At 36.3% G+C, this 14,782-nt stretch overlaps 1 protein-coding gene across 2 annotated transcripts; it reads left to right on the top strand.

Moving 5' to 3' along the window:
• The first annotated feature begins 2,648 nt into the window (after positions 1-2,648).
• LOC147400769 (protein MEI2-like 4) lies at positions 2,649-13,716 on the top strand. Of its 2 annotated transcripts, XM_086441782.1 has the most exons (16): positions 2,649-3,229; positions 3,535-3,644; positions 3,969-4,169; positions 4,363-4,408; positions 6,921-7,280; positions 7,564-7,982; positions 8,567-8,725; positions 8,832-8,948; positions 9,052-9,203; positions 9,414-9,505; positions 9,720-9,977; positions 10,803-11,445; positions 12,103-12,187; positions 12,300-12,368; positions 12,504-12,683; positions 13,135-13,716. In XM_086441782.1, exons 3-16 carry the CDS (start codon positions 4,092-4,094, stop codon positions 13,294-13,296), a joined length of 2,820 nt encoding a protein of 939 aa, XP_086297908.1. In that variant the 5' UTR covers positions 2,649-3,229; positions 3,535-3,644; positions 3,969-4,091; the 3' UTR covers positions 13,297-13,716. The 2 variants fall into 2 exon arrangements, with proteins under 2 accessions (XP_086297908.1, XP_086297909.1); XM_086441783.1 differs by lacking the exon at positions 3,535-3,644.
• Positions 13,717-14,782: the final 1,066 nt, after the last annotated feature.

Here is a 14,782-nt window from a genome sequence, read left to right as displayed (position 1 = left end):
CCGGCTATAGATGAATTTCTCTCCACGTGGCGCATCTAGAAGCATTTCTCAACTAGTCCTACTCAGCGACTTTTGTAGATGTGGCTCTGGCTGGGCCCTATACCTTACCCTCATGTTCTTTTTAAAATTAGGGTGAATTACACTTTAATCCCATGTAATTTGGCATAATTCCATTTTGACTCTTTAATGTTTTGATAATTTCACTTACCTCCCCTTTCATTGGAAGTGTTCAAATTCAGATATTAATTTACTATTTTACCTTCTAATTTTAAATTAGTTTTACTAAAAAATAGATTTAAAACAATATAGGCATATTTTTATTTATAAAAAAAATATTTTAAAAAGGGTAAAATGATTTTTATAAAATGAATTTAACTGTTAAGTTGACAACAATTTGACAGAAGGGGTAAGTGAATCTCTTACATAATTATAAGAGAGGTAAGTGCAATTATCAACATATTATAGGTAAAAATGGAATTATGTCAAACTATAAGGGATGATTCACACTCGGTATATCATTACTAATAATTGTAACGATATCATTGCTTGAACAAGTATGCACTCTCCTATTAAACATTGTATGCATGTATTAGCATTAATCCTACTTTTGATCAAGGGGTCATCAACACAATTGCCATCATTCAACGTCTAAGATATCAACAATAGTGATAGACTCTAGGAAAAAAAAATTAAACACTTTCTTATTTATTTTTTAATGTGGGATTTGATGATAATAATTTAATTTTATGAATTTTCCAAGACTTTATAGGGACATTAGCATTGTCCAACACTTTTATTTTTAATAATACCCCTCATCATTTTATCTTTTAGTAAAAATAAAACAAGGACATGTTAGTATTTTACATAATAATATATATATTTTTGTAACTGAGGGAGTATCTTATCAAGACTCTCAAGTAAGCGTGACACATTTATTATGTTGGCATTGATTGCTAAAACATTTTTCAAAAAAAGATATTTAATTCAAAATAATTAAGTGCTTACAACACTTATTATGTAAACAAGATATATTATGTAAAAGATCAATACACCATTGTCTTTTTCACTAAAAGACAAAATGATGAGGGGTCCTTTTGAAGAAAAAAAAAGTGTTGGACAATACTAACATCCCCATGAAGTATTGAACATTAGCATTCCTCGTGTGTGTGTATATATATATTGGAAAAAAAAGAGTGTTGGACAATGCTGATGCCCCCATGAAGCATTGGATGTTAGCATTCCCCATATATATTAAAAAAAAATTTATAATTTTTTTTTTCTTAAAAAGGATTTCGTTTTTAAGGTTTTCCCTTATCGTTTTAAACCTATACTCCGACCATGTGACAATGCTTGAGAGGTTTTTCGTGTAGTAAGATCTATGTGTCTTTTATAAAAGTAATAATGAAGTGATCTTTTTGCCGATTGTGTGACAATCCATGAAAAAAAACATTAATTAACAATCAATGGGAGTGCTTTTCAATTATAAATTCCTGAGCTTTATTTAAAAATGTTTTTTTTTTCCCTTCATACTCCCCCTCGAATGTAGTAGGAGTTATCCTTGTTGCCTCCATCTATTTTCCTTAGTCCATTTTTCTCGTTATTTTCTCTTGGTGCAATGATAACTAAATGACCGTCTTCTTATTTTAAAAGAAAGTTAAAATCATTCATGAAGCATCACCATCTGATAAAGACCTAAGCCTTTTGAAATAATGTTTGTCAACCATAAATATTATAGGTTCTCATTAACATGCGTTTGAATTTTAGGCTTTAAACTTCGTTATCAACTACACGTACCAATTAGCTAAATTGGTAAAGTCTATGACTGATGATACCATAGACCGAGGTTCTATTTAATTTAATTAATAACAATCTTATCCATTAAAAAGAAAACTTCAATATCAAATCATAATATGGTACATATCAACAGTATTTGGCTTTAGGAATTCTATGTTACTCTTTAATAATTCCATTACTTCGTAACTTTCTTGAAAGAATAATGATTTTCTGACGCACCCCTCCGACACACGTCCCATGACGTGGCATGTGTTAGAACCATATATTAATTTTCTCGGAATACACAATTGCATATATTTATGAAGATATACATTTGTGTATCCCAAAAGAAAAAAAAAATATATGGTTCTAGCCTATGCCATGTCAGGGTACATGTGTCAGAGGAGGCGTAAAAAAATCACGACTCTTCCTAAAATGAGTAAGGATATTTCAAGAATGAATTCTCTAAACTTGACGTTTGTTAAATAATAACTTTAAGTTACTTCAAAGAAAATGACTTCGATGAAATAAAATTAAGATGATTTAGTGAGAGAACCACAAATTTAGAGATACTTCTTGTGACATACTTCTTTTGACTTGAGTCTTTTTCTAAGAGATTAAGGAACAATGACCTAAATGCCCTCATCTTCAATTTTCCGCCATATTAAACCTTCATTTTTCATTTTTTTTTAAACTTTCCAAAACTAGCCATTTAAAAATCCACCATTTTGAGTATTTTTATTTATTTATTTATTTATAAATATTTTAGATTAAAAAAATCTACGATCTAGCGAAAATACGAAAGAGAGTCAGAGAGCGGCTCAATTTTTGGCTCGATGTCCGTAAAGTAACAATAACGGCGTCAAGTGTCAAATGTCGTCACCGTTTCTCTCTCCGTTAGACATCGCGTTTGTAAGGGGACGGGTCTGGTTTGTTAGTTCTAACTTCTACCCAAAACTGCCTATTTTCTTTCAATCTTCTCTAAACTCAATCAACCCCTTCTTCGTTCTCTCTCTCTCTCACACACACACAGGGGGCGAGCGAGGGATCGAAGCATCTCCGGCAAATCCTTTCTCTCTCGCCGTAAAACTCCATTAATTCCGGCACAAATATCTGAAACTCCGGCGAATATGGAATTGGCGAGAGAATTCTCTCTCATTTAAAATAAAAAACAATAAAATATATAATCACTCTGTGGTTAACTTGCAATGTGGGGAAAAAGAGGGGGGGAATCAAAGCTTTGGATGTTCTCACACGGCACAGATGCCGAGATCCCTTCTCCAATTCCCTTTTCTTATGCAGTAATCTATCGATTTCTCTCTCCCACACTTCTCGTTTAAATTCTTTATCTTGCTTGATCTCTTGAAATAGGGAAAAACAATCTGAAGAAGTTCGATCTATTTCTCTTGAAATAGAAAGAGAGATTAGAAGGTTGGAGGTGGAGAAGTTGATGTTGGTGAGATTTTTGTTTGAAATTCTGGTTGTTTTTTGGTTCTGTTATGGTCCAATTTTCTGATTAGTTGGGTTTAGGGTTAAAAAAGATGGTTGTTTTGGCCGGTTTTGGGGTTTTTAGGTTGAATTTAATGTTCGCATTGGAGCTTTTAAGTACAATTTCTCGCCGATATTATCTATTTTGAATAGGAGAAAGAAAGTTCCTTTTTTTTATTTATTTTTTGACTGATTCAAGATAACTCTTACGCCAAAATTTTCTCTTTTGGGTTTGGTTTCTGATCGATTCACGATATTTTTGGTATTTTTTAGGTGATCCCGATCCATTACAGGATTCAGGTTCGCGGAGCGATCTGTGTTTAAATTTCGGAAATTTATAGCAAACATACTCGTTTCTGGAGGCAAGAAATGTCTTGATTGAGGTTCTCTTCTTACCGTGACTGCAGTTGATCTGTAGATGTTGCCTAGCGATTTAGATCCACTAAGAAAAAACACCTTTCTTTTTAAAATTTTGTGTGGAATCGTACTTCTTTTCGTTTTTCACTGTAGAATTTTATTTTATTTAAATTTTTTATGTTGCAATTGCAGCAATATTGTTGCATACTTCCCTCTTTTCCGCCATTTCTTTTTGTGATATTTTGAGACTGAATTATTTGAATTTGAATTTGAATTCTTCGTAGTTCTTCGGTATACTTATTATGGATTTCTGCAATCCTTTTGAATTGTTCGAACCTGTTGTTATGCAGAATTTCACTGGTTTTTAGATGGTAACTGGGAACAACGCGGAGGGAAAGATTTGAATTGTTCATCAAGGAAGACGCGTTTAGTGTGTGTTGAGGGAGTAGGGTTTATGGTTTCCGAGTTGCAGGATGCCCTCTGAAATAATGGATCAAAGGAGATTGTCTCCATCATCATACTTTTACGAGGAAATCCGTTTTCCTGCCCCGGTATGGTTTCGCCAAACATATAATTGAATTCCATTTTGAATTTACAAGTTTCTTGACATCTTTTTTCAATGCAATATTATTTTGCAATGCGGCATTGATTATCTTGGTTCAGAGAATGTGAGTTCTACTCTTTTGTTTCCAATTTTTGGTTCACTTCAACTGCTCGTGTTTTCTCTATTGTTTTCTTGGGCAGAGGCAAGTTGGATTTTGGAAACCTGAATCCATGCCTGATCACCATGGTGAGTGTTTTTGAATTCAAGCATTGAGGTTCGGGTTCTTTGGATCTTTGAAAAACATGCCTTTGTATGAGTTTTCTATATAACTGAAGCCAGTGAGTTTGTAGTGAGAGATTTATTGGTCGATTAATCTTGTTAGAACATGCTTCCTTTCATAATTAATCCTATTTAAATATTTCTTCTTTTTATGCTAAATGTAATTTTATCCAAATATGCTTCATATAAAAGTTGGCTGTTATTAATAGATCCTAATTCATCAGGATATGCCCCATTTTGAAATGATCCTGCATAGCATGTCAGTTGTGGAAATCATTCCTATTTTTCCCACTGAACTTTGAGTTCTACTTTAATTAATTTTGGAAAGAAATTCACATAGGGAGACTTGTTCGTAGAGAACCCATTACCCACTACCGTGATCTTCTAGCTCCAATAGGAATTATCAGAGCTTACCAAGTAGTCAGACTTCTCGGCTAGATATTTCATCAATATTACAGGGGCAAACAATATGTGGGCAACTACAAAGGAACTGTTATAATGAGATGATTAAAGATGCCTCACACTTGTTCACATGGCAGAGTAAGTATCATATAATACCATAAATGGATATCATACACTAGTGAGTTATTATAACACATCGGAAAAATCACCTTAATGGTGACAATTTACTTGCAAAAATGCATGTTCTAAAGTGGATACGATCATTTGACTTCAGTGCTTTCCCTTAAGAATTTGGAGTTTCTCACTTTCCATAATTGGTAAATACAATCTGGAACATCGTTCGCTTTTACGGTTATCAGCAATATTCATAATTTGAATGCAGTAGCTTAAAGTGGACTCAAATTGAATTAGACTCTACGAATTGTGCCACTGTTAACGAACTTATACCTTGAGAGCTACTTACTTGCGTGATGTAAAATTGTTAACTTATGCATATTAACTCTTTATTTTAAGCGCTTAAACGTCATGTCAACACCATACCGGACCTTTTTTTGTCTTATATAAATAACATAGCTTGGGAGGCTTGTCTTTTGGAATATGAGGGGGGAATGGCATGTGCGATTAACATGATGATCAAGTAATGGCATAATTGAAGTTGTTTTATAAATAACAATGAAATTTACCTTAAAAAATAAGGAATTTATCCGCATGGTAAATGACAGAAAAATAATTCTATTATCTGTTTGTATCTCATAACTGGTAAAAAATCATTTGTTTAACATGAATTTAGACTATAATAACTAATAATTTATAGTATAATGCATCATCATTTGAAACAACTTAAAAGAGATCTCTAATGGGCCACTTTTTGTTGCAACCCATTTTTATGGACAGAATTATGAGAATTTGAAAATTAAAAAAAATGCCCAAAATGGGAGAAAATTTCGGAGGCACCTCACATTTCACCATTATTTTGAGGTTAACCGGAAATATTAAAAGACAGTTTACCCTGAAAAAGTTTTTTGTAAATACGTATTGAACGATATGCACGATTAGGTTTGTGTTTTATCTAATAAAATGAGGGTGTTATTGAGCAGAATATGAGGAGGCTTCAATGTAACAATTAGCTGGCAAGGTTTCTATGCTTAATAGCATCCATTTCGTTTTTTTTAAAGTCAAAACTTGGGTTGTCAATGGGCCGGGCCAAGGTTTGGATGTGACAATTTTTTATCGGCCGAGTCATACAAATCAAATTTAGGCATGCGGTTCCTGGATTGACACCCCTAGCCAAAACATGGGAGTAGCCTCCTAATAGAACCCTTCTAGAAGCCATGAACTCAAATGTGATTGATTTTGATATGTTAAAATGAGTTTTGTGTAGGGCATGTTTGATCTGCATGAATTAAATTAGCCAAGATGTGGGCGACACATCTTCGTCCAAAAGGTGCATTTGTATTCATTTTCCAGCTATATGAATACAAATTTACTCTCCTACAGACTTGATTTCAGTTTAAATTGGCTAAAATTGATTGGTCGCAAACTACAGTTGTAACCAGCTTGTAGAGGGATTTTGCCTGCTAGAAGTAATTCTCAAATGCAGTGTTCAAACTTGGGTCTTCAATGTGAATTATATATTAAATTGAGGCCAGATCATGGGAAACAGTAGCAACTTACTTTGTAAATTTTCTCACTGATTTGCATGATGTGAAGATGCCATCATCTTTGTAATCTGGTAGCTATTTCTGCACAGTGTGGGGACTGTCACCTTTTTTGGGGTGTTAATTTTTATATTTTCCTATTTTAATGATGATTATACTTTACTGTTTTTATTTTTTACTACATTATTATCCGGTATCAGGTTTTATCTTTGGAGTAATGCAATTTTAGATTAACTAGCCCACCACCATGAGATTTTTAGAAAAAACTGAGTTTCACATTATGATCAATTAATCACTTATGTTACTACCCCCCCCAAACCACATAATGTGATTGGACTTTTAAACTTTTACAGCCAATCACTGATAGCCTGAGATGGAATTTTTTACTTCATTGCTAATTTCTTGCTGCCTTTCTTCAGGAGTTGGAATGGACTTAATGTCAAGAACATCAGAAAACAAGTCTGTTGTCTCACCATCACTGGAGAAACTTCTACCAATGGAAGCACATTCAATGGAGACCATGGGCCTTCCTCATCCTTCTATACTTAGAGACCAGAAAGCCAAGCTTAGCCTAGGGCAGCATGTGGTGGGGTCAGAGAGAACAACCAACGTGTCCATGTCTTCTTGGAGATCTATGGACCACAATGTAGGGTCAAGATCAAATTCGTTCCTACGGCCAGCATCTTATTTTGTGGAAGGCAATAAGGTTGGTATGAATGGGATCCAATATGAGCGTGAACTCTTCTCGAGCTCGTTGTCAGAACTATTTAATAGAAAGTGTAAGTCCTTTTTTTTTTTTCTTCATACTAATGCTTATTTATATTTATTTATTGGTTCCAGCTTGCATGCTTTAATTGCCAAATGATTCACACCCCCGTCCCTCTTTCCAAGGGAATAAAAGGAAAGAAACAAAGAAAGAAAGAAATGAACCCAATAACTACACTAAATACTAGGGTTCAGCAGCTACTAAATTCTATTGCCTAATTTTCGATATCTACGAAGCTCCATTGTCTAATTTGCTTCTTTAGCCCCTTCGCCTAATTTTCGATGTCTATGATGCAGTGAAATTATCATCAAATGGTGCTCCATTCGGCCAGTCTGCTGATGCTCTCACCTCCCATTATGAAGAAGAGGAGCCTTTAGAATCTCTTGAAGAAATTGAGGCCCGGACAATTGGGAACCTCCTTCCCGATGATGACGACTTGCTTTCTGGAGCATTTGACGAGTTTGAATATGTTGCTCAAACCAATAATGGGGATGATATAGAAGATTTTGATCTGTTCAGTAGTGGTGGAGGGATGGAACTCGAAGGAGATGACGTAGGGCAAAAAGGCTCAGATGTTGCTGGGGGAATTTCTAACAGTCAGCAGGGTGGATCGATTGTTGGGGAACACCCTTATGGTGAACACCCTTCTAGAACACTTTTTGTGAGAAACATTAATAGCAATGTTGAAGACTCTGAGCTAAAGGTTCTTTTTGAGGTATTTATTTAGATCTCTTTCTGTAATTTTGTTTGAGTCTGTCCATGGTAGTTTCTTGTTTATTTTTTGTTTTAGTGTCATCATCATCAATCGTTATCCCAAAAATGGTAAAACTTACTCCTCCATTCAGTTATGCCTAAATTCATTTAGGGTATCTTTGATTGCATGGGGGTGGAAATTGCGTAGGGTTGGAAAATCAATTTCCATTGTTTGATTGCATCTAGAGAAAATTAGGGGGAAAAATTCTGAGGAAGAAGAAGAGAGAGAGAGAGAGAGGAGGTGGTAGTGGTAGTGGTGGTGATGGTGGTGGAGAAGAAGAAGAATAGATGAGATTAGGGTTTTGATTTGGGATGGAAATTTATGGTGGATTTCATTTTCCCATGGGTATAGGTGGGAAAATGAAATCCAGATTTTGATGAACTTTTGAATGAGGATGTAAAACCAATTCCCATGGGAAAATGCAATCAAAACGTAGAAAATGTCATTTTCCAACATATTTTCCATGCCCAATCAAATACACATTTAATCTTTTAAGAGTGTTGGGCCTTAATAGGCATGCTGACAATTGTGTTTTGTGGGCTCAGCAATATGGAGATATCCGGGCTCTTTATACAGCCTGCAAGCATCGTGGTTTTGTTATGATTTCCTATTATGATATAAGAGCAGCACGCAATGCAATGAGAGCACTTCAAAACAAGCCATTGAGGCGTAGGAAGCTTGACATACACTATTCAATTCCAAAGGTATGCTCCCAAGTTGTTTCGGCCTTTTGGTGTATGCATAATATTTGATTGTTGTTACCCTGATTATTGTTGGTTGATACCCTGACCTGTTGGTTTTTGTTGTTAGGATAATCCTTCTGATAGAGATATTAACCAGGGCACGCTTGTGGTCTTCAATCTCGATTCATCTGTTTCAAATGATGATCTTCGCCAGATTTTTGGAGTTTATGGAGAAATTAAGGAGGTGTGTGCTGGTTGTGCTGGTTCATCAATCTTCTCTGTTGCACAAACTTGTATATTATATTTGAAATATTATGGATTTAGCTAGTTTTTATTCATGGTCGCAGATCCGTGAAACTCCACACAAGCATCATCACAAATTCATAGAGTTTTATGATGTTAGAGCTGCAGATGCTGCTCTTCGTGCATTGAACCGGACTGATATTGCAGGAAAGCGTATTAAGCTTGAACCAAGCCGTCCAGGGGGTTCAAGACGGAGGTACTGTCCAAGCACTCACTTTCTTTTTTCATACCAACTCATTTGAACAAAAGTACTGAGTCTGACACCATTCTGTGCCTATTGCCAATTTGGTTTTCTATTCCCAACTGTTAATGGCTCATGGAATGAGAATGTTCCCCTCATGCCTTCCTTTCTCTGTTATTATTCGCTTAAAATATCTTAAGGAATTTGAACAACTGTTTTCTGCAGTATGATGCAACAGCCTTCTCAGGAGCTCGACCAAGAGGAAGCTGGTGCTTATCAGCAATGGGGAAGCCCTGCTGATAACTCGGGATCTTTTGGTATGATTCTTGGTTTATGATAGTTCCTGGTAATGAGATATTAGTTTATACTGCACTCAGAAAATGTTTATAATCTCACTCAGCATCTTTTCCAAAACCAGTTTCACAAGGGGCAAGCACATCTAGTTGCATGCATTAATGGAAAATGGATTCCATCATCAGATAACTTCTAGTGTTCATCATAGCTTACCCTCTTCAATGATGGTTGCATCAGGTGGTAATCATTCGGGTGTCACCGAGCCCAGTACGTCAATTAGCCAAATAAATTTTGGTCTCCCATGCACTCCAACCTTTCACCCTCATTCTCTTCCAGAGTTTCATGATGGGTTAGTCAATGGTATTCCTTACAACTCTTCAGGCACTATAGCAGCCATGGCAGGAAACATGAGTTCTGGATCATCGGAAGTCCTTGATAACAGGCACATACACATAGTAGGCGTGAATGGGTACTCAATAGAACCTAATGAAGGTGGTAAGTGCAGTGAATTATTGGGTTGATCCTTATTTTCCTTATTTTTTTGATTGGTAAGCCTGTTTTTAATGAAATCAGTAACTCAGTTATGGCGGGAATTGAACCACAAGTCTACGGGAATCATCCTCCTTGCCGTTTTAGTAAGGATTTGGTAACTTTCATACTAGTCAAATGAAGGAGAATAATGGGAAAATCTATTAGCAGAGAGTATCTAAGATCATGGTGGGTCAATGTTAAGGACGATTTTACCATCACATAGATGGTATACTTGATGCACAACTAGGGGCATACATTTGAAGCATAGTGAACCTAATGCTTAAAGGAACAAAACAAAACATAGCGGTACACTTGGCATGTGTGCACAAGGGTGGGCTGTGTCAATCAGTTGACCTCGTCTAATAGATCTTGCCCCAAACCTACATAAATCTTGTGCTTCTTGGACAATAAATAGGAAAAAAAAAAGGAAAAAATCTTCTGAACAGCTGATTGGCTAGAGTTTCTGCATAGTGGGTATTATTCCATTCTTTCCATGTTCTCCATGTCACCATGTCACCATGTGTTGTTTACTCTGTTCTTTACGGTCTAATAGAGAGATACCTAGAACTATCTGACCTTTAACCGTGTGTTTTGGTCTGATGTTGAACTTAATGAAATTAATACTTCATTTAACTGGTTGAACTGTCTTTTTTTTTTTTTTCTAATTTGCCAGTTTCTTATTTGACCTCCCTGTGTATTGACTGAAATGAGGCTTTGAGTTTTTTTGTTTTCCGTATTTGGGATTTTATGTATTGTGGTTTTATTTTTTCCTATTCCGTGCTTTCACAGCTTTTAGCTCTTCTGGAAATGGGAGTTTCCCTCATCATGGGCACCATTATGTGTGGAGTAACTCAAACCCATATCACCCTCATTCGCCGAGTCCCATGATGTTGTCAAATTCTCCATTAATTAATGGTGTTCACTCTCATCCCACACCTCAACTTCATGGACTCCCTATAGCACCATCTCATGTGATGAGCACAGTTTTACCTATAAGCCACCACCATGTGGGTTCAGCACCAGCCATCAATCCCTCTATCTGGGACAGGCGACACTCCTATGCAGGAGAGTCCCCTGAGGCATCTGGCTTCTACCCTGGTTCTTTCGGCGGGGGTATGGGACTTCCTAGCATGTCCACACTTCATCCTCTGGGATTTACTTCTCATAATATCTTTCCTCACATTGGTGGCAATAGTATGGACCCGTTGATTTCTTCTACAAATATTGGAATGCACTCCCCTCAGCAAAGGTGCCACATGTTCCAAGGTATGCCAACCTCATTTGATGCTCCTAATGAACGTGTTAGAAGCCGTAGGAACGAAGCTGGTTCCAGTCAGATCGACAACAAGAAACAGTTTGAACTTGATATCGACCGCATTTTGAGTGGGGAAGAAACCCGTACAACGCTTATGATCAAGAACATTCCTAACAAGTATGTGCTTTTTTCTTTCTTGTTTCCTTTTTTTTTTCCTCTTCTCAACAGCATCTTTAATATTTCAAATTTGTTTTCATCTATGAAGCAGTACTTATTTAATAATGCGGCTGAAATCCATGATTTCTCCCTAAACGATGACCATTCAGTTGGTTGTCTTTAAGCCATTCCATTGAGCTGATTTTGTACCAGGAGATTTGGTTTGGACGATCCATATGGACCATGACTAGGATCTGCATCCAATTCCTATCAAAAGTAACACAACCTATAATATGGTCTTGAGTGATGAAGAAGCAAGAAATTTCTTTTGTGGTATCCCATTTTATCGGATACTTTGTCAAACTCATTTCTCATTCAGTCTTCCCCATGGTTTTCAATGAGATGTGTTGACAAGTCGTCTCAAAAACATGGTTTGTTCTAATTCTAAGGTTTTTTTTTGTTAAAACCTCGTCCGAGTTGACTCAAATAAATTGCATATCTTGACCGAGTCGAGACGACTCGGTCTCGTTCATGGACAAGATGAGGCGTCAAAACTCAAAACGAGTTTTAAAAACATGGTCTTCCCATGTTAGAAGAAAGCTTTGAAATTGTTGTTATTCTTTCCTTTCTTCCTTCTCTAATTTAGTCCTTTGGACCTTACTTGTGTGGTAATTATAGGTACACCTCAAAGATGCTCTTGGCTGCAATTGATGAACACCATAAAGGAACTTATGATTTCATTTATTTGCCAATTGACTTCAAGGCAAGTGAATTTCCTTACGACGGAAAAGTTTTCTTTCTTTTCGATGAAAAACTCTCTTTCCAATAAAACCTTGGATTAGTTTTACTGATTCTGCACTCATAATTTTTTATAGAACAAATGCAATGTGGGTTATGCATTCATCAACATGATTGATCCTCAGCAGATTGTTCCATTCTATCAGGTTTGATCTGTGAATTATTTATTAGGATACAAAATTATACTTTCTGTTGATTTTATACCATTCACACCCCTCGTAGATTTTAAAAAGATGGAAAGAAAAAAAAAATCTGAAGGAAGAAAAACTTCTGTTGTTCAGGCATTTAATGGTAAGAAATGGGAGAAGTTCAACAGTGAAAAGGTTGCATCGCTTGCTTACGGTCGCATCCAGGGGAAAGCTGCTCTCATTGCCCATTTCCAGAACTCCAGCTTGATGAATGAGGATAAACGGTGCCGCCCTATTCTCTTCCATTCTGACGGTCCAAATGCAGGCGATCAGGTATGAAGCATCATTCTGGGGTCTCTCACTAACAATTAATATATATATAAATATGGGTCCTGTTCGGCAGCCAACGCCTTTGTCCTATATGGGTTAGAAGTTTCAGAATGGGCCGATTTTTTGTGAGGATGATCACTATGGTGAGGAGATCATCCTCACAAAAAATTAGTCCAATCCGAAACTTTTAAGCTATATCGGACAAATTTTGGCTCCCTAACGTTGGTATATATATATATATATATATATATATATATATATATATATATATATATATATTATATATATATATATATATATATATATATATATATATATATATATGTATGTATTGTAAGTATGTACATTTCATATGTAAATATTGGCAGATTTCATGAATATTATTTTAGGCTTAATTGATTAAAATAGCTTGGGACAATAAAATATACTAAAGCCGGCACCACGTTCTCTGTAGGAGCCCTTCCCTATGGCGATGAACATCCGATCTAGAGCAAGCAAATCCAGCAGCAGTGGCAATGAGGAGAACAATCAAGGAAGCCCATCAACCTCTGCAAAAGGAGATGAATCTTCTAAGGGGATGGAGTTGTCGTCAGGTTATGTAAAGGACTCGGAGTGACCAGGTCACTTTTTCCTGGGTCTACTAACCTTAGAACTGAAACCAAAGCATTTTTAAAACCAAAATGCATAGTCAAAGCCTGAGTGGAGGAGAGACTTCATATTTTTCTTGGAATCTAAAAATTGTAATATTGATGAGGCTGACAATGAGTTTCGAAATTTTGGTTGGTCTTGAGAGAGATTGGATTATATACAGGAGTTGCTGAGTAGGGAGGATTCTGTGGGTGGCTTTCCATTTGTTTTCTATTGTTACTATATTGCCTTATTTTCTGCTTGGTACTCTTTGTTGGTTTCGGAATTATGGGCTCTTTGTGTGTGTGTGTAAGAGAGAGACCTGGTTCTGAAAAGTTTTGAAGTGGGGTTGTATTATGTTCCAGAAATTGGATGTCATCCGCTAATTAGCGGTGCAGTTGTGAGACTATCTTCCTTTTGATCTCTTTCTCTCTCTCTCTCTCTCTCTCTCCTGATTATGTTACTGTTCTAGCTTCAATTTTAGTTTTCAAAGGTTGGGTTAGCTGCAATCAGTACAAGTTGATTAATTAGCAATTGCTTTGCTTCTAAAACTAAAGGCAAGCTTATTGCAGTTGGCTCATGTGGTGTGCCTATCTATATTAAATACAATGCAAAAGGAACATGTTCATAACCAAAGATATTATTTTAGAGGAACATGATTCAAAACCAAATCTTTGGGAAAAGGCTTTGAGGATGTCGACTTCTAGGTTACACCTCCAACACCAACACCAACCTCCTCCCCCCAATGCTACAAACCCCACCTTGCTTCCTCTTTAGCAGTGACAATGGTTAGTAAGCCAGTGACTAGGATGGGAGAGGTCAGAGTTCAACCCCACCCTCCCTTGTTGTCTGCCACAGGGATTAATCTTGTCTTGCCTTGTAGGTAGGGGTTGGGGGTATTATTGCATGTTAAGGGGGATATGGGCGAGAGAGATGATATTCTAAGAGGCCAGTTGCCTCATCCCTCCTTGTCTAGCAGCCTATGGATACAGAGACCCCTCATAAAATAAAATAAAAAATGACAATGGTCCGTTGACGGGTATTTGATGAAGAAGAGGGAGGAGGGATATAGCGGCAACAAAAGAACTCTTGTCAAAAGTCCAAATCCCTACCTACCCACGACTATTACAAGCAAGAACTTCAGTTGTACAGAAGTTGGCGTAATAGATTTTTCTTTATCGTTATTATTGTCTATCCTGAAACGGATGATAATAACGGTTGAAGGTGTCAGCTTATATTTTCGTAAGGTTTGTCATAGGGGCGCAACTCAGTCTGACCGAACCAACACGATAGCTTTGTGGTGGTTAGGAATCAGTTGTGGTTCGGTTCTGAGTTAATAAAATAACTGATTAATTTGATTCAGTTCTTGGATCAAGCTTGTATAAAACCAAATCAAACCCTTATGTGATGTATATACAAATTTATTATGAATTATTTTAAGAATTAGTACATATATTAATGACATTGTATTAAAT

This window comes from Akebia trifoliata, chromosome 5 (genome assembly GCF_017979445.1).
Source record: "Akebia trifoliata isolate Shusen 1 chromosome 5, ASM1797944v1, whole genome shotgun sequence".
Classification (NCBI taxonomy): Eukaryota; Viridiplantae; Streptophyta; class Magnoliopsida; order Ranunculales; family Lardizabalaceae; genus Akebia; species Akebia trifoliata.
This window is presented reverse-complemented; position numbering and strand designations above follow the sequence as displayed.